Source organism: Heterodontus francisci, chromosome 21, assembly GCF_036365525.1.
Source record: "Heterodontus francisci isolate sHetFra1 chromosome 21, sHetFra1.hap1, whole genome shotgun sequence".
NCBI lineage: Eukaryota > Metazoa > Chordata > Chondrichthyes > Heterodontiformes > Heterodontidae > Heterodontus > Heterodontus francisci.
Window position 1 is genome coordinate 59007595 of NC_090391.1, and position 21082 is coordinate 59028676.

The 21082-nt window shown below is 49.1% G+C and overlaps 1 protein-coding gene across 1 annotated transcript in view; it reads right to left on the bottom strand.

The window, feature by feature from the left end:
• Positions 1-504: 504 nt before the first annotated feature.
• The window catches only part of LOC137381143 (probable G-protein coupled receptor 139), a 50082-nt gene continuing 29504 nt past the window's right edge, over positions 505-21082 (bottom strand). The window contains exons 2-3 of the mRNA XM_068053530.1: positions 7555-7718; positions 505-1401 (exon numbers count right to left, since the gene is read on the bottom strand). Of these exons, the coding sequence (XP_067909631.1) occupies positions 505-1401; positions 7555-7718 (1061 nt within the window). The remainder of the gene's footprint in view (positions 1402-7554; positions 7719-21082) is intronic.

The window sequence follows — 21082 nt, forward strand, 5'->3', positions numbered from 1 at the left end:
CAGACCCCGACCCCACTCCCCGTCACCGTGGTAACAGACCGCACCCCACTCTGTCTCCATTTTGACAGGCTCCGGCCTCCACTCTGTCTCCATGATGACAGGCCCCGCCCCTGCTCTGTCACAATGATGAAAGGCCATGCCCGCACTCTGTTTTCCATGGTGACAGGCCCCGCCCCCGGCCTGTCTCCATGGTGAGAGGCCCCGCCCCCGCTATGTTATTAATGGTGACAGGCTCCGCTCCAGCTCTGTCTCCAAGATGACAAACCCCGCCCCTGCTCTGTCACCATGATGACCGGCCCCACCCCCGCTCTGTTTTCCATGGTGACAGCCCCCGCCCTCTCTCTGTTTTCTGTGGTGACCGGCGCCGCCCCCGCCCTATCTCCATGGTGAGAGACCCCGCCCCCGCTATGTCTCCATGTTCACAGGCCCGGCCCCCGCTCGGTCCCCATGGTGACAGGCCCCTCCCCAGCTCTGTCTCCATGGTGACTGGAGCCGCCCCCCCTCTCAACATTGAATGAATTTAGCAATTGCAGTAAAGGGATATTTCAGCACCTTCTTCAACTGCTCCCTGAACTGACTCTGGGTCACGGCATAAATCGCGGTGTTGGTGCAGCAACTCAGGAGCTCCAGCATGAAGCTCAAATCCAGCAGAAGATCAGGGATATAAACAGACTGATACCCCAAATACCACATCCGGCTCCATAGAGAATATGCCATTAAGAGTGCCCACAACAGGATGAAATTCCCCGAGATTACTAACAGTAAAATGATGGATTTCCTTCGACTCTCCATCTCGGAGTCTCTGCGACTCTCCCCACTGCTGTGAGCCCGGAGTCTCCTACGTCCTCTGCTGCTCACTAAAATGTGTCTCACGGTGAGAGCGTTGAGCAGCAGAATCAGCGCAAATGGGATCGCCGGGGTTAGAATGTTGTGGAGGAACTCAATTGCTATCCAGACAAAGGATTCCAGAACATCCATTGTTATATCACAAAACCAGGGATCGTTCTGCAACGAATACCGACCTGTTAACATAAAATACCAGAAGATGTTCTTTAAACAGCTCAGCACAGTCACTGTTCCCACAGCCACAGCCGACGTTCTCTCACTGCAATATTTACTTTTCAGCTTCTGGCAACAAATGGCCACAAATCGATCAAAGGTGAAAGCGACGGTGAACCAGACAGAACAGTCTGTGGCTGCATAAAGCAGGACGGCGTGGATATTACATACGGGGATGGACCACAGGAACTGAAACTGTTCCAGATAAACAATAGGAATGTGTCTCAATATCAGGTCTAGGATAATGACAAGTAGATCCGCCGCTGACATGGCCACCAGGTAGCGAGTGACACATTTGGAGAGACCGCACTTTCCCCGAGACAGGATCCCAATCGTCAGCACATTAACTGTGAGGAAGGGAAATAAACAGAGAAATTATACATCAGACTGGAGCAAAGTTACCAGTTTAATTGAGGACTTATTGAGATTTATAAATGTGTTCCTGAATCCAGTGATGTATTAAAACGATTGGACCTGAATGAACAAATGGGAAGGTCTCTGATACTGTGGAAGACAGGAGAGATTAAATAATAAAAGGATGATATTGAAATTGTTAAACTGAATTGTTGATCATAATCCTCCTTCTCCCTCCTTTCCCCGTCTGGTTTAAAGACTTTTTGATCTCTAATCTCTCCCAGTTCTGATGAAGGGTCACCAATCTAAAACATTAAACTCTGTTTCTCTCTCAAAAAATCCTGCCAGACCTGCTGAGTATTTCCAGCATTTCCTGTTCTTATTTCAGATTTCCAGCATCTGCAGCACTGTGGTCTTGGATGGAGAGTTAAATGTTGAACTGACTGAGAGACTCTGTCTTAATGCCTGTGGTGTGTGTGTGCATTTATATGCCTGGCTCAGTTCTAGGGTCTGACCTGTGTGTGCGTGAGTCAGAGAGATAGAGAACGTGTGCCTGTGTGTGAGAGAGAGATAGCATGTGTGTGTCTGACAGAGAGCAGGAGTGTGTGTGTGTGAGAGACCGTGTGTGTGAGAGAGAGAGTGTGCGTGTATGCGTGTGCGTGTGTGATAGAGAGCATGCACGTGTGTGTCTGCGAGAGCACGTGTATGTGTGTATGTGTGTGTGAGTGTGTGTGTGTGAGAGAGAGAGATTGTGTATGCATGCCTGAGAGACACAGCGTGCGTGTCTGAGTGTGTGTGTGTGAGAGAGAGTGTGTGTGTGAGTGTTTGTGTGTGTATCTGAGAGAGACTGCATGTGTCTTTGGATGTGTCAGAGAAAGAGTGTATGTGTGTGTGTTTGAGAGAGAGAGTACGTTTGAGAGTGTATGTGAGAGACTGTGTGTGTGAGAGAGAGTGTGTGCGTGTCTGAGAGAGAATGTGTGTGAGTGCGTCAGAGAGTGGGCGTGTGTGTGCGTGTGATAGAGTGTGTGTGTGTGATTGCGTCTCTGAGAGAGTGTATGTGTCTATTTGTGTGCCTGTGTATCTGAGAGCGCGTTGTGTGCGTGCGTGTGTGTTTGTGTGACAGAGAGCATGTGTGTATGTCTGTGATAGAGCGAGTGTGTGTTTGTTTGAGACAGAGAGCATGTGTGTATGTCTGTGAGAATGTGAGTGCGTGTGTCTGTGTGAGAGAGAGAGCATGTTTGCGTATGTGTGTGAGTGCGTGCGTGTGTGTGTGAGATAGTGTGTGTATGTCCGTCTGCTTGAGAGAGAGTGTATGCGTGTGTGTGAGCGTGTGTATGAGTGTGTGTGTGTGTGAGAGTGCGTGTGTGTGTGTGTGAGAGTGCATGTGTGTGTGTGTCTGAGAGCGTGTGTGTGAGCGCGAAAGCGAGTGTGTCTGAGAGTGTGTGTGAGTGCGTCTGAGAGTTACCGTGTGTGTGTGAATGTGTGTGTGCCTGTGAGAGTGCGTGAGTGTATTTGTGAGCGTATGTGAGTGCCTGAGACAGTGTGTGTGTGTGTGTGTGTGTGTGTGTGTGTGTGTGTGTGTGAAATAGCATGTGTATGTGTGCATGTGAAATAGCATGTGAGTGTGTGCGCCTGTCAGATAGAGAGCATGTGTATGTGTGTGTGAGTGTGTGTGTGCATGTGTGTGATAGAGAGCGTGTGTGAGTGTGTATGTGTGTCTGTTTGAGAGAGAGCGTGTGCATGTGTGTGATCGAGAGCGTGTGTGAGTGTGTATGTGTGTCTGTTTGAGAGAGAGCGTGTGCATGTGTGTGACAGAGAGCGTGTGTGTGTGTGTTTTTGGCTGACAGGGAGAGAGCGTGTATGTGTGTGAGAGAGCGCATGTGTGTGTGAGAGATAGAGAGCGTGTGTGCATGTCTGTGAGAGAGAGTGTTTGTGTGTGTGAGAGGGAGAGAGTTCGTGTGTGTGGAGTGTGTGTGTGTCTGAGAGAGTGTGTGTATGTGTGTCTGTTTGAGAGAGCGTGTGTGTGTGTGAGAGGGAGAGAGATCGGGCGTGTGGAGTGTTTGTGTGTGTGAGAGAGATAGAGAGCGTGCGTTTATGTCTGTGACAGTGTTTGTCTGTGTGTGTGTGTGTGTGTGTGTGAGTGAGTGTGTGTGTGACTGAGAGAGAGAGAGAGAGAATTTGCGTGAGTGAGAGAGAGGAGAGAGAGTGGCTGAGAGAGAGAGAGTTGTGTGTGTATATGTGCATGTGTGTGCGTGAGAGAGAGAGCATGTGTGTGTATCTGTGTGACAGAATGTGTGTGTGAGAGAGAGAGATCATGTGTGAAAGAGAGCATGTGTGTGAGTGTGTGTTTGAGAGAGAGCATCTGTGTGTGTGTGTGTGAGAGAGAGAGAGAGAGAGAGAAAGAAAGCTTGTGTGTATGTCTGAGAGAGTATGTGTGTGAGAGAGAGAGAGAGTGTGTGTGTGTGTGTGTGTGAGTGTCTGTTTGAGAGAGAGCGTGTGTGTGTTTGAGACAGTGTGTGTGTGTGTGTTGCTGAGAGTGTGTGTGTGTCAGAGAGGGAGAGAGATCGTGTGTGCGTGTGTTTGCGAGAGAGAGCGTGTGTGTGAGAGAGGGAAAGAGATCGTGCGTGTGGGGTGCGTGTGCGGGAGAGAGAGTGAGCGGGTTGTGTGTGTATGTGCGTGTGAGAGAGAGAGTGTGTGTGTGTGAGATAGAGACAGAGTGTGTGTGTGAGAGATAGTGTGTGTATGTGTGTGTGAGAGAGCGTGTGTGTGTGTCAAAGTGAGAGAGAGCATGTGTGTGTTAGAGATAGAGAGAGACAGTGTGCGTGTGTGTCTGGGACAGAGTGCGTGTGTGTGTTGGAGAGAGTATATGTGTGTGAGAGATAGTGTGTGTGAGAGAGAGAGCATGTGTACGTGTGTGTGTGAGAGAGAGTGTGTGTATGTTTGAGAGAGAGCGTGCATGCGAGAGAAAGCGAGAGTACGTGTGCAGGGGAGAGCATCTGTACGTGTGTGCATGAGAGAGAGTCTCTGTGTGTGAGTGTGAGAGAGACTGTGTGTGTGAGAGAGAGAGATAGTGTGAGAGAGAGAGAGCATGTGTATGTGTGTGCGTGTGTGTGAGAAAGAATGTGTTTGTGCGTGTGTTTGCGAGAGAGCGTGTGTGTGAGAGTGAGAGAAATTGAGTATGTGTGTAAGAGAGATAGTGTGTGTGAGTGAGCGTGTGTGTTGTGTGTGTGTGAAAGAGTGTCGTGCGTGTGTGCGTGCGTGTGTTTGTGTGTGGGAAAGCGTATGTGTTTCTGAGAGACTGTGTGTGAGTGCATCTGAGAGTGAGTGTTTGTGCGAGAGAGTTTGTGTGTGTGCGTGAGAGAGAGAGAGCATCTATGTGTGTGAGAGAGGGAGCATGTATGTGTATGTCTGTGAGAGTGCGTGTATGTGAGGGAGAGAGTGTGGGTGTGTGCCTGTGAGAGAGGGAGTGCGGTGTGTGTGTGAGAGAGTGTGTGTGTGAGAGAGAGTGTGTGTGTGAGAGAGTGTGTGTTAGAGAGAGCGCATGTGTGTGCGTGTGTGTGTTTGTCTTTGGGTGAGACAGAGTGTGTGTGTGATTGCGTTTGTGAGAGACAGTGAGTGTGTGTGTGAGAGAGAGTGTGTGTGTGTGTTTGAGGGAGAGCGTGTGTGTGTGTGTGAGAGAGCAACACCACGAGTAACTAAACTCCAGGATGAACATTTGCCATCAACCACCACCCTCTGTCTTCTTTCAGCTCGCCAATTTCTGATCCAAAGCTTTAAATCACCTTCAACCCCATACTTCCGTATTTTCTGCAATAGTCTACCGTGGGGAACCTTATCAAACGCCTTACTGAAATCCATATACACCACATCCACTGCTTTACCCTCATCCACCTGTTTGGTCACCTTCTCGAAAAACTCAATAAGGTTTGTGAGGCACGACCTACCCTTCACGAAACCGTGCTGATTATCGCAAATGAACTTATTCTTTTCAAGATGATTATAAATCCTATCTCTTATAATCTTTTCCAACATTTTACCCACAACAAAAGTAAGGCTCACAGGTCTATAATTACCAGGGCTGTCTCTACTCCCCTTCTTGAACAAGGGGACAACATTTGCTATCCTCCAGTCTTCCGGCACTATTCCTGTCGACAATGACGACATAAAGATGAAGGACAAAGGCTCTGCAATCTCCTCCCTGGCTTCCCAGAGGATCCAAGGATAAATCCCATCTGGCCCGGGGGACTTATCTATTTTCACCCTTTCCAAAATTGCTAACACCTCCTCCTTGTGAACCTCAATCCCATCTAGCCTAGTAGTCTGTATCTCAGCATTCTCCTCGACGACATTTTCTTTCTCTACTGTAAATACTGACGAAAAATATTCATTTAACGCTTCCCCTATCTCCTTTGATTCCACACACATCTTCCCACTTCTATCCTTGATTGGCCCTAATCTAACTCCAGTCATTCTTTTATTCCTGATATACCTATAGAAAGCCTTAGGGTTTTCTTTGATCCTATCCACCAATGACTTCTCGTGTCCTCTCCTCGCTCTTCTTAGCTCTCCCTTTAGATCCTTCCTGGCTAGCTTGTAACTCTCAAGTGCCCCAACTGAGCCTTCACGTCTCATCCTAACATAAGCCTTCTTCTTCCTCTTGACAAGCGCTTCAACTTCTTTAGTAAACCACGGCTCCCTCGCTCGACAACTTCCTCCCTGCCTGACAGGTACATACTTATCAAAGACACGCATTAGCTACTCCTTGAATAAGCTCCACATTTCGATTGTGCCCATCCCCTGCAGTTTCCTTCCCCATCCTACGCATCCCAAATATTGCCTAATTGCATCATAATCTCCTTTCCCCCAGCTATAATTCTTGCCCTGCGGTATATACCTGTCCCTGCCCATCGCTAAGGTAAACTTAGCCGAATTGTGATCACTATCACCAAAGTGCTTACCTACATCTACATCTAACACCTGGCCGGGTTCCTTACCCGGTCCCAAATGCAATGTGGCATCGCCCCTGGTTGGCCTGTCCATATACTGTGTCAGAAAACCCTCCTGCACACACAGTGTGTTACTGAATTTGACTGGTTCAGTGCATATGGTGTGATCTGTGTTCATATGTGTGTGTGTGTGTGTGTCTCGCTCAGTGCCTGTGTCGTGATCTGTGTATGTGTGTGTCTAGCTCAGTGCTTGTGTTGTCATCTGTTGTCTAGCTCAGTGCCTGTGTTGTGAACTATGTGCAAGTGTGTGTCGAGATCAGTGCCTCGGTTGTGATCTGTGTGTTTCCAAGTGTGTCTGTCTGTGTGTGTCCGAGTGTGCATGTGTCTGGCTAAGGTTCCTGGGTGTGACCTGTGTCTGTGTGTGTGTGTGCGTATATCTGTGTGTGTTGGTGCATCTGTGTCGAGTGTGTCTGCGTGTGTGATAATCTGTGTGTGTGTATCTCAGGACCTGGGTTGTGCTGTGTGCTCTGTGCGCACGCGTGTGTATGTGCGTGTGTGCTTTTGTGTCTGTGTCTCAGGGCTGGGTTGTGCTGTGTGTGTATGTCTGTGTGGATGTGCTTGTGTGTCCTTGTATCTGTACTTGTGTGTGTGTATGTGTGTTTGCGTGTGTGTCTGTGTGCGTCAGGGCCTGGGTTGTGCTTTGTGCCTTGTGTGTGTGTGTCCATGTGTGGATTTGTCACAGGGCCTGTTGCACGTTTCCCTGCATGTTTTGGAAGGTTGGTTTTGTGGGTGGTTCCTTGAATGGTGTGTGGGTGCGGGGGTCTGAGGGCACATTCTGTGGGAGTGAGGCGGGGGAAGGAGAGCCCCCTTCCCTCAGGTGTCTATGTGAGGTGTGGTGCATTGTGGAAGGAGGTTGCTGGGTGGGCGGGCGGGGGCCGGGCGTGAGGCTTCCCGACTTTACTGGTTATTTGCCACTGTGGGGATAAATGGTTAACCAGTGAGCGGAGGGGCAATCCTTAACTGAAAAGTGGGTGGGGGAAAGGGTGAAATGGTTAACCAAAGATGTGGTTTGTACCGTTGAAAGACCAAGTCCGAAGAGGGGAATTGGTAAACCAGGAAGTGGGGGGGTCACCATTAACCAAAAGGAAAACATCAGGGCACTGGTTTCCCTCTATGGGACAAGTCTCGTCCTGACCTCGGTTAATAATTTCTCTGGTTCATCACTTGTCAGCTTCTGACTGGAGGGGGCGGGGTCTTTGCGGGCTTGTATCTCCGGTACACCGAGGGACAGTATGCTTTCCGGCCGATATTGCAGCAAAGCCAGACTCGGGAACCAAATCAAAGTTCCGTCCAGTCCAACTGAGTAACCACAAGTATGCGACCTACACCGAGACTCATCATTAACAGATTTCCACTGAAGTCAACTGGTAAACTGATGCAGTGCGGGGGGTGAGGGGGGGGGGGGGGATCTGACAAATGATACATCAAAGACCTTTGTCGCACTTTTGTTGTTTTCCGAGTGACAAATCATTAACCAAGGTACTCGGAGGTGAGAGGGAAGAGGAGAGGCAAACGTGGAGGGGATTGCGGTCGAGTGCCTGGGTTGTGCTGTGTCTCCGCAGGTGTGTGCGTGTCTGTGTTTGTTTGCATATATATATATATATATATCAGGGCCTGCGCTGTGGTGTGTGTGTTTGTATATCTGCCTGCCTCAGTGCCTGCGGTCTGATCGGTGTGTGTGTGTGTGTGTGTGTGTGTGTGTGTGTGTGTGTGTGTGTGTGTGTGTGTGTGTGTGTGTGTGTGTGTGTGTGTGTGTGTGTGTGTGTGTGTGTGTGTGTGTGTCTTGCTGCCTCAGTTCCTGGGGTCTGATTGGTGTGTTTTTGTGTTCGTATATCTGTCTGCCGCAGTGCCTGGGGTCTGATCGGTGTGCGGGTGTGTGTGCGTCTGTGTGTGTGTTTGTCCATCTGTCTGCCTCAGTGTTTGGGGTCTGATCTGTGTGTTTTTGGGTTTGTACATCTGTCTGCCTCAGTGCTTGGTGTCTGAACGGTGTGTGTGTGTGTGTGTTTGTATAACTTTCTGTCTCTGTGCATGGGTTTGATCGGTGTGTGTCTGTGCTTGAATATCTGTCTGCCTCAGTGCTTGGGGTCTGATTGGTGTGTGTGTGTGTATTTGTATATCTGTCTGCCTCAGTGCTTGGGGTCTGATCGGTGTGTGTGTGATTGGTGTATATGTTTGATTATCTGTCTGCCTCAGTGCCTGGGGTCTGATGGGTGTGTGCGTGTGTGAGTGTATGTGTGTTTGTATATCTGTCTGCCTCGGTGCCTGGGGTCTGATCGGTGTGTGTGTGTGTGTGTTTGTATATCTGTCTGCCTCAGTGTTTGGGGTCTGATCTGTGTGTTTTTGGGTTTGCACATCTGTCTGCCTCAGTGCTTGGTGTCTGAACGGTGTGTGTGTGTGTGTGTTTGTATATCTTTCTGTCTCCGTGCATGGGTTTGATCGGTGTGTGTCTGTGCTTGAATATCTGTCTGCCTCAGTGCTTGGGGTCTGATCGGTGTGTGTGTGTGTGTATTTGTATATCTGACTGGGTCAGTGCCTGGGGTCTGATCGGTGTGTGTGTGTGTGTGTGTGTTTGTATATCTGTCTGCCTCAGTGCCTGGGGTCTGATTGGTTTGTGTGTGTGTGTGCGTTTGTATATCTGTCTGCCTCAGTGCCTGGGGTCTGATTGGTTTGTGTGTGTGTGTGTGTGTGTATTTGTATATCTGTCTGCCTCAGTGCCTGGGGTCTGACTGGTTTGTGTCTGTGTGTGCGTTTGTATATCTGTCTGCCTCAGTGCCTGGGGTCTGATCGGTGTGTGTGTGTGTTTTTGTACATCTGTCTGCCTCAGTGCTTGGGGTCTGATTGGTGTGTGTGTGTGTGTGTGTGTGTATGTGTGTGTGTGTGTGTGTGTGTGTGTGTGTGTGTGTGTGTGTGTGTGTGTGTGTGTGTGTATTTGTATATCTGACTGGCTCAGTGCCTGGGGTCTGATCGGTGTGTGTGTGTGTTTGTATATCTGTCTGCCTCAGTGCATGGGGTCTGATTGGTCTGTGTGTGTGTGTGCGTTTGTATATCTGTCTGCCTCAGTGCCTGGGGTCTGATCGGTGTGTGTGGTGTGTGTGTTTGTATATCTGTCTGCCTCAGTGCCTGGGGTCTGATTCGTTTGTGTGTGTGTGTGTGTGTGTATTTGTATATCTGTCTGCCTCAGTGCTTGTGGTCTGATCGGTGTTTGTGTGTGTGTTTGTATATATGTCTGCTTCAGTGCCAGGGGTCTGATTGGTTTGTGTGTGTGTGTGTGTGTATTTGTATATCTGTCTGCCTCAGTGCCTGGGGTCTGATCGGTGTGTGTGTGTGTGTGTTTGTATATCTGACTGCCTCAGTTCCTGGGGTCTGATCGGTGTGTTTTTGAGTTCGCATATCTGTCTGCCTCAGTGCTTGGAGTCTGATCGGTGTTGTGTGTGTGTGTGTGTGTGTGTGTGTGTGTGTGTGTGTGTGTGTGTGTGTGTGTGTGTGTGTGTGTGTGTGTGTGTGTGTGTGTGTGTCTTTCTGCCTCAGTTCCTGGGGTCTGATCGGTGTGTTTTTGTGATCGTATATCTGTCTGCCTCAGTGCCTGGGGTCTGATGGGTGTGCGTGTGTGTGTGCGTGTGTGTGTGCGTGTGTGTGTGTGTTTGTACATCTGTCTGCCTCAGTGCTTGGGGTCTGATCGTTGTGTGTGTGTGTTTGTATATCTTTCTGCCTCAGTGCATGGGTTTGATCGGTGTGTGTCTGTGCTTGAATATCTGTCTGCCTCAGTGCCTGGGGTCTGATCGTTGTGTGTGTGTGTGTGTTTGTACATCTGTCTGCCTCAGTGCCTGGGGTCTGATTGGTTTGTGTGTGTGTGTGTATATTTCCTGGGGTCTGATTGGTTTGTGTGTGTGTGTGTATATTTGTATATCTGACTGCCTCGGTGCTTGGGATCTGATCGGTGTGTTTAGTGTAGTGATACAGCACTGAAACAGGCCCTTTGGCCCACCGAGTCTGTGCCGACCATCAACCATCCATTTATACTAATCCTACACTTATCCCATATTCCTACCACATCCCCACCTGTCCCTATATATTTCCCTACCACCTACCGATACTAGGGGCAATTTGTAATGGCCAATTAACCGATCAACCTGCAACTCTTTGGCATGTGGGAGGAAACCGGAGCACCTGGAGGAAACCCACGCAGACACAGGGAGAACTTGCAAACTCCGCACAGGCAGGACCCAGAATCGAACCCGGGTCCCTGGAGCTGTGAGGATGCGGTGCTAACCACTGCGCCACTGTGCCGTGTGTGTGTGCTTGTATATCTGTCTGCCTCAGTGCTTGGGGTCTGATCGGTGTGTGTGTGTGTTTGGATATCTGTCTGCCAAAGTTCCTTGGGTCAGATCGGTGTGTTTTTGTGCTTGTATATCTGCCTGCCTCAGTGCATGAGGTCTTTTCGGTGTGTGTTTGTGTTTGAATATCTGTCTGCCTGAGTGCTTGTGTCTGATCGGTGTGTGTGTGTGTGTGTGTGTGTTTGTATATCTGACTGCCTCAGTTCCTGGGGTCTGATCGGTGTGTTTTTGAGTTCGCATATCTGTCTACCTCAGTGCCTGGGGTCTGACCGGTGTGTGTGTGTGTGTTTACATCTGTTTGCCTCAGTACTTGGAGTCTGATCGGTGTTTTTGTGTGTGTGTGTGTGTGTGTGTGTGTGTGTATATCTTTCTGCCTCAGTTCCTGGGGTCTGATCGGTGTGTTTTTGTGATCATATATCTGACTGCCTCAGTTCCTGGGGTCTGATCGGTGTGTTTTTGAGTTCGCATATCTGTCTGCCTCAGTGCTTGGGGTCTGACCGATGTGTGTGTGTGTTTTTACATCTGTCTGCCTCAGTACTTGGAGTCTGATCGGTGTTTGTGTGTGTGTGTGTGTGTGTGTGTGTGTGTGTGTGTGTGTGTGTGTGTGTGTGTGTGTGTGTGTGTGTGTGTGTGTGTGTGTGTGTGTATATCTTTCTGCCTCAGTTCCTGGGGTCTGATCGGTGTGTTTTTGTGATCGTATATCTGTCTGCCTCAGTGCCTGGGGTCTGATCGGTGTGCGTGTGTGTGCGTGTGTGTGTGTGTTTGTACATCTGTCTGCCTCATTGCTTGGGGTCTGATCGTTGTGTGTGTGTGTGTTTGTATATCTTTCTGTCTCAGTGCATGGGGTCTGATTGGTTTGTGTGTGTGTGTGTGTATTTGTATATCTGACTGCCTCGGTGCTTGGGATCTGATCGGTGTGTTTAGTGCAGTGATACAGCACTGAAACAGGCCCTTTGGCCCACCGAGTCTGTGCCGAACATCAACCATCCATTTATACTAATCCTACACTTATCCCATATTCCTACCACATCCCCACCTGTCCCTATATATTTCCCTACCACCCACCGATACTAGGGGCAATTTGTAATGGCCAATTAACCGATCAACCTGCAACTCTTTGGCATGTGGGAGGAAACCGGAGCACCTGGAGGAAACCCACGCAGACACAGGGAGAACTTGCAAACTCCGCACAGGCAGGACCCAGAATCGAACCCGGGTCCCTGGAGCTGTGAGGATGCGGTGCTAACCACTGCGCCACTGTGCCGTGTGTGTGTGCTTGTATATCTGTCTGCCTCAGTGCTTGGGGTCTGATCGGTGTGTGTGTGTGTTTGGATATCTGTCTGCCAAAGTTCCTTGGGTCAGATCGGTGTGTTTTTGTGCTTGTATATCTGCCTGCCTCAGTGCATGAGGTCTTTTCGGTGTGTGTTTGTGTTTGAATATCTGTCTGCCTGAGTGCTTGTGTCTGATCGGTGTGTGTGTGTGTGTGTGTGTGTTTGTATATCTGACTGCCTCAGTTCCTGGGGTCTGATCGGTGTGTTTTTGAGTTCGCATATCTGTCTACCTCAGTGCCTGGGGTCTGACCGGTGTGTGTGTGTTTGTATATCTGACTGCCTCAGTGCATGGGGTCTGATCGGTGTGTGTTTGTGTTTGAATATCTGTCTGCCTGAGTGCTTGTGTCTGATCGCCGTGTGTTTGTGTCTTTGTATATTTGACTGCCTCAGTGCCTGGAGTCTGATCGGTGTGTGTGTGTGTGGGTGTGTGTGTGTTTGTATATCTGACTGCCTCAGTGCCTGGGGTCTGATTGGTGTGCCTGTGTGTGTGTGTGTGAGTGTGCATTTATATGTCTGTCTACCTCAGTGCCAGGGGTCTGATTGGTATGTGTGTGTGTGTTTGTATATCTGTCTGCCTCAGTGCTTGGGGTCCAATCGGTGTGTTTGTGTGTATGTATATCTGCCTGTCTCAGTGCCTGGGGTCTGATCGGTGTGTGTGAGTGTGTGTGTTTGTACATCTGTCTTCTTCAGTGCTTGGGGTCAGATCGGTGTGTATGTGTGTGTCTTTGCACATCCGTCTGCCTCAGTGCTTGGGGTCTGATCGGTGTGTTTGTGTGTATGTACATCTGTCTGTCTCAGTGCCTGGGGTCTGATCGGTGTGTGTGAGTGTGTGTGTTTGTACATCTGTCTTCTTCAGTGCTTGGGGTCAGATCGGTGTGTGTGTGTGTGTTTGTCTATATATCTGCCTCAGTGCTTGGGGTGTGATCGGTGAGTGTGTGTGTGTTTGTATATCTGTCTGCCTCAGTGCCTGGGGTCTGATCGGTGTGTGTGTGTGTTTGTATATCTGTCTGCCTTAGTGCCTGGGGTCTGATCGGTGTTCGTGTGTCTGTATTTGTATGTCTGTCGGCCTCAGAGCTTGTGGTCCGTTCGGTGTGTCTGTGGTGTGTGTGTTTGTATATCTGTCTGCCTCAGTGCCCGGGTACTGATAGGTGTGTGTGTGTGTCTTTGCACATCCGACTGCCTCAGTGCTTGGGGTCTGATCGGTGTGTTTATGTATTTGTATATCTGTCTGCCTCAGTGCTTGGGGTCTGATCAGTGTGTTTGCGAGCGTGTGTGTATGTGTTTGTCTATCTGCTTGCTTCAGTGCTTGGGGCCTGATCGGTGTGTGTGTGTGTGTGTGTGTGTGTGTGTGTGTGTGTGTTTACATATCTGTCTGCCTCAGTTTATGGGGTCTGATCGGTGTGTGTGTGTGTGTGGTGTGTGTGTTTGTATATCTGACCGCCTCAGTGCCTGGGGGTCTGATTAGTGTGTATCTGTGTGTGTGTGTGTGTGTGTGTGTGTGTGTGTGTGTGTGTGTGTGTGTGTGTTTGTATGTCTAGCTGCCTCAGTGCCTGTGGTCGATTGGTGTTTGGGCTGTGTGTCTTTGCATATCTGTCAGCCACAGTGCCTGGGGTCTGATCGGTATGTGTGTGTGTGTATTTGTATGTCTGTCTGCCTCAGTGCTTGAGGTCCGATCGGCGTGTGTGTGCGTGTATGGTGTGTGTATTTGTATATCTGATTGCCTCAGTGCCTGGGGTCTGATTGGTGTGCCTGTGTGTGTGTGTGTATATCTGTCTGCCTCAGTGCCTGGTTTCTGATAGGTGTGTGTGTGTGCCTTTGCACATCCGTCTGCCTCAGTGCTTGGGGTCTGATCGGTGTGTTTGTGTGTCTGTATATCTGTCTGCCTCAGTGCCTGGGGTCTGATCGGTGTGTTTATGTATTTGTATATCTGTCTGCCTCAGTGCTTTGTGTCTGATCGGTGTGTGTGTGTATTTGTATATCTGTCTGCCTCCGTGACTGACGTCTGATCGGTGTGTGAGTGTGTGTTTCTTTTTCTGTCTGCCTCAGTTCCTGGGGTCTGATCGGTGTGTGTACATGTGTGTTTGTAGATCTGTCTGCCTCAATTCCATGTGTCTGATCGGTGTGTGTATATTTGTGTTTCTATATCTGTCTGCCTCAGTGCTTGGGGTCTGATCGGTGTGTGTGTGTGTGGTGTGTGTGTTTGCATATCTGACTGCCTCAGTGCCTGGGGGTCTGATTGGTGTGTGTGTGTGTGTGTGTGTTTGTATATCTGTCTGCCTCAGCGCCTGTGGTCTGATTGGTGTTTGTGTTGTGTGTATTTGTATGTCTGTCTTCCTCAGTGCTTGTGTTCCGATCGGTGTGTGTGTGGTGTGTGTGTTTGTATATCTGACTGCTTCAGTACCTGGGTTCTGATTGGTGTGCCTGTGTATGTGCGTGTGTGTTTTCTGTCTGTCAACCTCTTTGCCTGGGGTCTGATTAGTGTGTGTATGTGTGTATTTGTATATCTGTCTGCCTCAGTGTGTACATGTGTGTTTGTATATCTGTCTGCCTCAGTGTGTACATGTGTGTTTGTATCTGTATATCTGTCTGCCTCAGTGTGTACATGTGTGTCTGTATATCTGTCTGCCTCAATTCCATGTGTCTGATCGGTGTGTGTAAATTTGTGTTTCTATATCTGTCTGCCTCAGTGCTTGGGGTCTGATCGGTGTGTGTGTGTGTGGTGCGTGCGTTTGTATATCTGACTGCCTCAGTGCCTGGGGGTCTGATTGGTGTGTGTGTGTGTGTGCTTGTATATCTGTCTGCCTCAGTGCCTGTGGTCTGATTGGTGTTTGTGTTGTGTGTATTTGTATGTCTGTCTGCCTCAGTGCTTGTGGTCCGATCGGTGTGTGTGTGGTGTGTGTGTTTGTATATCTGACTGTTTCAGTACCTGGGTTCTGATTGGTGTGCCTGTGTGTGTGTGTGTGTGTGTGTGTGTGTTTTCTGTCTGTCAACCTCTTTGCCTGGGGTCTGATTAGTGTGTGTATGTGTGTATTTGTATATCTGTCTGCCTCAGTGCCTGGGTTCTGATTGGTGTGTGTGTGTGTGTCTTTGCAGATCCGTCTGCCTCAGTACTTGGGTTCTGCTCGGTGTGTTTGTGTGTATGTATTTCTGTCTGCCTCAGTGCCTGGGGTCTGATCGGTGTGTGTGTGTTTGTGTGTGTGTTTGTACATCTGTCTGCTTCAGTGCTTGGTGTCTGATCGGTCTGTGTGTGTGTGTGTGTGTGTGTGTGTGTGTGTGTGTGTGTGTGTGTGTGTGTGTGTGTGTGTGTGTGTGTGTGTGTATTTGTATATCTGTCTGCCTCAGTGCTTGTGGTCTGATCGGTGTTTGTGTGTGTGTTTGTATATATGTCTGCTTCAGTGCCAGTGGTCTGATCGTTGTGTGTGTGTGTGTTTGTACATCTGTCTGCCTCAGTGCCTGAGGTCTGGTCTGTGTGTGTGTGTATTTGTATGTCTGTCTGCCTCAGTGCTTGTGGGCTGATCGGTGTGTGCATGGTGTGTGTGTTTGTATATCTGACTGCCTCAGTGCCTGGGGTCTGATTGGTGTGCCTGTGTGTGTGTATGTGTGTGTATTTATCTGTCTGTCTACCTCAGTGCCTGGGGTCTGATTGGTATGTGTGTGTGTGTTTGTATATCTGTCTGCCTCAGTGCCTGGGTTCTGATAGGTGTGTGTGTGTGTGTCTTTGCACATCAGACTGCCTCAGTGCTTGGTGTCTGATCGGTGTGTTTGTGCATGTTTGTATATCTGTCTTCCTCCGTGCCTGGCGTCTGATCGGTGTGTGTGTGCATGTGTGTGTGTGTGTTTATATATTTATCTGCCTTAATTCCTGGGGTTTGATCGGTGTGTGTGTATGTGAGTTTGTATATCTGTCTGCCTCAGTGCTTGGTGTCTGATCGGTGTGTGTATTTGTATATCTGCCTGCCTCAGTGCTTGGGGTCTGATCGGTGTGTGTGTGTGTGTGTGTGTGTGTGGTGTGTGTGTTTGTATATCTGACCGCCTCAGTGCCTGCGGGTCTGATTAGTGTGTGTTTGTGTGTGTGTTTGTATGTCTGTCTGCCTCAGTGCCTGTGGTCTGATTGGTGTTTGTGCTGTGTGTCTTTGTATATCTGTCAGCCTCAGTGCCTGGGGTCTGATCGGTGTGTGTGTGTGCGTATTTGTATGTCTGTCTGCCTCAGTGCTTGTGGTCCGATCGTTGTGGGTGTGGTGTGTGTGTTTGTACATCTGACTGCCTCAGTGCCTGGAGTCTGAATGGTGTGTGTGTGTGTGTGTGTGCGTGTGTGTGTGTGTTTGTATACCTGTCTGCCTCAGTGCTTGTGGTCCGATCGTTGTGGGTGTGGTGTGTGTGTTTGTACATCTGACTGCCTCAGTGCCTGGGGTCTGAATGGTGTATTTGCGTGTGTGTGTGTGTGTGTGTGTGTGTGTGTGTTTGTATATCTGTCAGCCTCAGTGCCTGGGTTCTGATCGGTGTGTCTGTGTGTGTGTGTTTGTACATCTGCCTGCCTCAGTGCCAGGGTTCTGATAGGTGTGTGTGTGTGTGTGTGTCTTTGTACATCCGTCTGCCTCAGTGCTTGGGGTCTGATCGGTGTGTTTGTGTGTATGTATATCTGTCTGCCTCAGTGGCTCGGATCTGATCGGTGTGTGTGTGTGTTTGTACATCTGTCTGCTTCAGTGCTTGGAGTCTGATCGGTGTGTTTGTGTGTATGTATATCTGTCTGCCTCACGCCAGGGATCTGATCGGTGTGTTTATGTGCTTGCATATCTGACTGCCTCAGTGCTTGGAGTCTGATCGATGTCTGTTTGTGTTTGTATATCTGTCTGCCTCAGAGCCTGGAGTCACATCGGTGTGTGCGTATGTGTTTGTATATCTGTCTTCCTCCGTGCCTGGCGTCTGATCGGTGTGTGTGTGCATGTGTGTGTGTGTGTTTATATATCTGTCTGCCTTAATTCCTGGGGTTTGATCGGTGTGTGTGTATGTGAGTTTGTATATCTGTCTGCCTCAGTGCTTGGTGTCTGATCGGTGTGTGTGTGTGTGTGTATTTGTATATCTGACCGCCTCAGTGCTTGGGGTCTGATCGGTGTGTGTGTGTGTTTGTGTGGTGTGTGTGTTTGTATATCTGACCGCCTCAGTGCCTGTGGTCTGATTGGTGTTTGTGCTGTGTGTCTTTGTATATCTGTCAGCCTCAGTGCCTGGGGTCTGATCGGTGTGTGTGTGTGTGTATTTGTATGTCTGTCTGCCTCAGTGCTTGTGGTCCGATTGTTGTGGGTGTGGTGTGTGTGTTTGTACATCTGACTGCTTCAGTACCTGGGTTCTGATTGGTGTGCCTGTGTATGTGTGTGTGTGTTTTCTGTCTGTCAACCTCTTTGCCTGGGGTCTGATTAGTGTGTGTATGTGTGTATTTGTATATCTGTCTGCCTCAGTGTGTACATGTGTGTTTGTATATCTGTCTGCCTCAGTGTGTACATGTGTGTTTGTATCTGTATATCTGTCTGCCTCAGTGTGTACATGTGTGTCTGTATATCTGTCTGCCTCAATTCCATGTGTCTGATCGGTGTGTGTAAATTTGTGTTTCTATATCTGTCTGTCTCAGTGCTTGGGGTCTGATCGGTGTGTGTGTGTGTGGTGCGTGTGTTTGTATATCTGACTGCCTCAGTGCCTGGGGGTCTGATTGGTGTGTGTGTGTGTGTGTGTGTTTGTATATCTGTCTGCCTCAGTGCCTGTGGTCTGATTGGTGTTTGTGTTGTGTGTATTTGAATGTCTGTCTGCCTCAGTGCTTGTGGTCCGATCGGTGTGTGTGTGGTGTGTGTGTTTGTATATCTGACTGTTTCAGTACCTGGGTTCTGATTGGTGTGCCTGTGTGTGTGTGTGTGTGTGTGTGTGTTTGTTTTCTGTCTGTCAACCTCTTTACCTGGGGTCTGATTAGTGTGTGTATGTGTGTATTTGTATATCTGTCTGCCTCAGTGCCTGGGTTCTGATTGGTGTGTGTGTGTGTGTCTTTGCAGATCCGTCTGCCTCAGTACTTGGGTTCTGATCGGTGTGTTTGTGTGTCTGTATATCTGTCTGCCTCAGTGCCTGGGGTCTGATCGGTGTGTTTATGTATTTGTATATCTGTCTGCCTCAGTGCTTTGTGTCTGATCGGTGTGTGTGTGTATTTGTATATCTGTCTGCCTCCGTGACTGACGTCTGATCGGTGTGTGAGTGTGTGTTTCTTTTTCTGTCTGCCTCAGTTCCTGGGGTCTGATCGGTGTGTGTACATGTGTGTTTGTAGATCTGTCTGCCTCAATTCCATGTGTCTGATCGGTGTGTGTATATTTGTGTTTCTATATCTGTCTGCCTCAGTGCTTGGGGTCTGATCGGTGTGTGTGTGTGTGGTGTGTGTGTTTGTATATCTGACTGCCTCAGTGCCTGGGGGTCTGATTGGTGTGTGTGTGTGTGTGTGTGTGTTTGTATATCTGTCTGCCTCAGCGCCTGTGGTCTGATTGGTGTTTGTGTTGTGTGTATTTGTATGTCTGTCTTCCTCAGTGCTTGTGTTCCGATCGGTGTGTGTGTGGTGTGTGTGTTTGTATATCTGACTGCTTCAGTACCTGGGTTCTGATTGGAGTGCCTGTGTATGTGTGTGTGTGTTTTCTGTCTGTCAACCTCTTTGCCTGGGGTCTGATTAGTGTGTGTATGTGTGTATTTGTATATCTGTCTGCCTCAGTGTGTACATGTGTGTTTGTATATCTGTCTGCCTCAGTGTGTACATGTGTGTTTGTATCTGTATATCTGTCTGCCTCAGTGTGTACATGTGTGTCTGTATATCTGTCTGCCTCAATTCCATGTGTCTGATCGGTGTGTGTAAATTTGTGTTTCTATATCTGTCTGCCTCAGTGCTTGGGGTCTGATCGGTGTGTGAGTGTGTGGTGCGTGTGTTTGTATATCTGACTGCCTCAGTGCCTGGGGGTCTGATTGGTGTGTGTGTGTGTGTGTGTGTGCTTGTATATCTGTCTGCCTCACTGCCTGTGGTCTGATTGGTGTTTGTGTTGTGTGTATTTGTATGTCTGTCTGCCTCAGTGCTTGTGGTCCGATCGGTGTGTGTGTGGTGTGTGTGTTTGTATATCTGACTGTTTCAGTACCTGGGTTCTGATTGGTGTGCCTGTGTGCGTGTGTGTGTGCGTGTGTGTGTGTGTTTGTACATCTGTCTGCCTCATTGCTTGGGGTCTGATCGTTGTGTGTGTGTGTGTTTGTATATCTTTCTGTCTCAGTGCATGGGGTCTGATTGGTTTGTGTGTGTGTGTGTGTATTTGTATATCTGACTGCCTCGGTGCTTGGGATCTGATCGGTGTGTTTAGTGCAGTGATACAGCACTGAAACAGGCCCTTTGGCCCACCGAGTCTGTGCCGAACATCAACCATCCATTTATACTAATCCTACACTTATCCCATATTCCTACCACATCCCCACCTGTCCCTATATATTTCCCTACCACCCACCGATACTAGGGGCAATTTGTAATGGCCAATTAACCGATCAACCTGCAACTCTTTGGCATGTGGGAGGAAACCGGAGCACCTGGAGGAAACCCACGCAGACACAGGGAGAACTTGCAAACTCCGCACAGGCAGGACCCAGAATCGAACCCGGGTCCCTGGAGCTGTGAGGATGCGGTGCTAACCACTGCGCCACTGTGCCGTGTGTGTGTGCTTGTATATCTGTCTGCCTCAGTGCTTGGGGTCTGATCGGTGTGTGTGTGTGTTTGGATATCTGTCTGCCAAAGTTCCTTGGGTCAGATCGGTGTGTTTTTGTGCTTGTATATCTGCCTGCCTCAGTGCATGAGGTCTTTTCGGTGTGTGTTTGTGTTTGAATATCTGTCTGCCTGAGTGCTTGTGTCTGATCGGTGTGTGTGTGTGTGTGTGTGTGTTTGTATATCTGACTGCCTCAGTTCCTGGGGTCTGATCGGTGTGTTTTTGAGTTCGCATATCTGTCTACCTCAGTGCCTGGGGTCTGACCGGTGTGTGTGTGTTTGTATATCTGACTGCCTCAGTGCATGGGGTCTGATCGGTGTGTGTTTGTGTTTGAATATCTGTCTGCCTGAGTGCTTGTGTCTGATCGCCGTGTGTTTGTGTCTTTGTATATTTGACTGCCTCAGTGCCTGGAGTCTGATCGGTGTGTGTGTGTGTGGGTGTGTGTGTGTTTGTATATCTGACTGCCTCAGTGCCTGGGGTCTGATTGGTGTGCCTGTGTGTGTGTGTGTGAGTGTGCATTTATATGTCTGTCTACCTCAGTGCCAGGGGTCTGATTGGTATGTGTGTGTGTGTTTGTATATCTGTCTGCCTCAGTGCTTGGGGTCCAATCGGTGTGTTTGTGTGTATGTATATCTGCCTGTCTCAGTGCCTGGGGTCTGATCGGTGTGTGTGAGTGTGTGTGTTTGTACATCTGTCTTCTTCAGTGCTTGGGGTCAGATCGGTGTGTATGTGTGTGTCTTTGCACATCCGTCTGCCTCAGTGCTTGGGGTCTGATCGGTGTGTTTGTGTGTATGTACATCTGTCTGTCTCAGTGCCTGGGGTCTGATCGGTGTGTGTGAGTGTGTGTGTTTGTACATCTGTCTTCTTCAGTGCTTGGGGTCAGATCGGTGTGTGTGTGTGTGTTTGTCTATATATCTGCCTCAGTGCTTGGGGTGTGATCGGTGAGTGTGTGTGTGTTTGTATATCTGTCTGCCTCAGTGCCTGGGGTCTGATCGGTGTGTGTGTGTGTTTGTATATCTGTCTGCCTTAGTGCCTGGGGTCTGATCGGTGTTCGTGTGTCTGTATTTGTATGTCTGTCGGCCTCAGAGCTTGTGGTCCGTTCGGTGTGTCTGTGGTGTGTGTGTTTGTATATCTGTCTGCCTCAGTGCCCGGGTACTGATAGGTGTGTGTGTGTGTCTTTGCACATCCGACTGCCTCAGTGCTTGGGGTCTGATCGGTGTGTTTATGTATTTGTATATCTG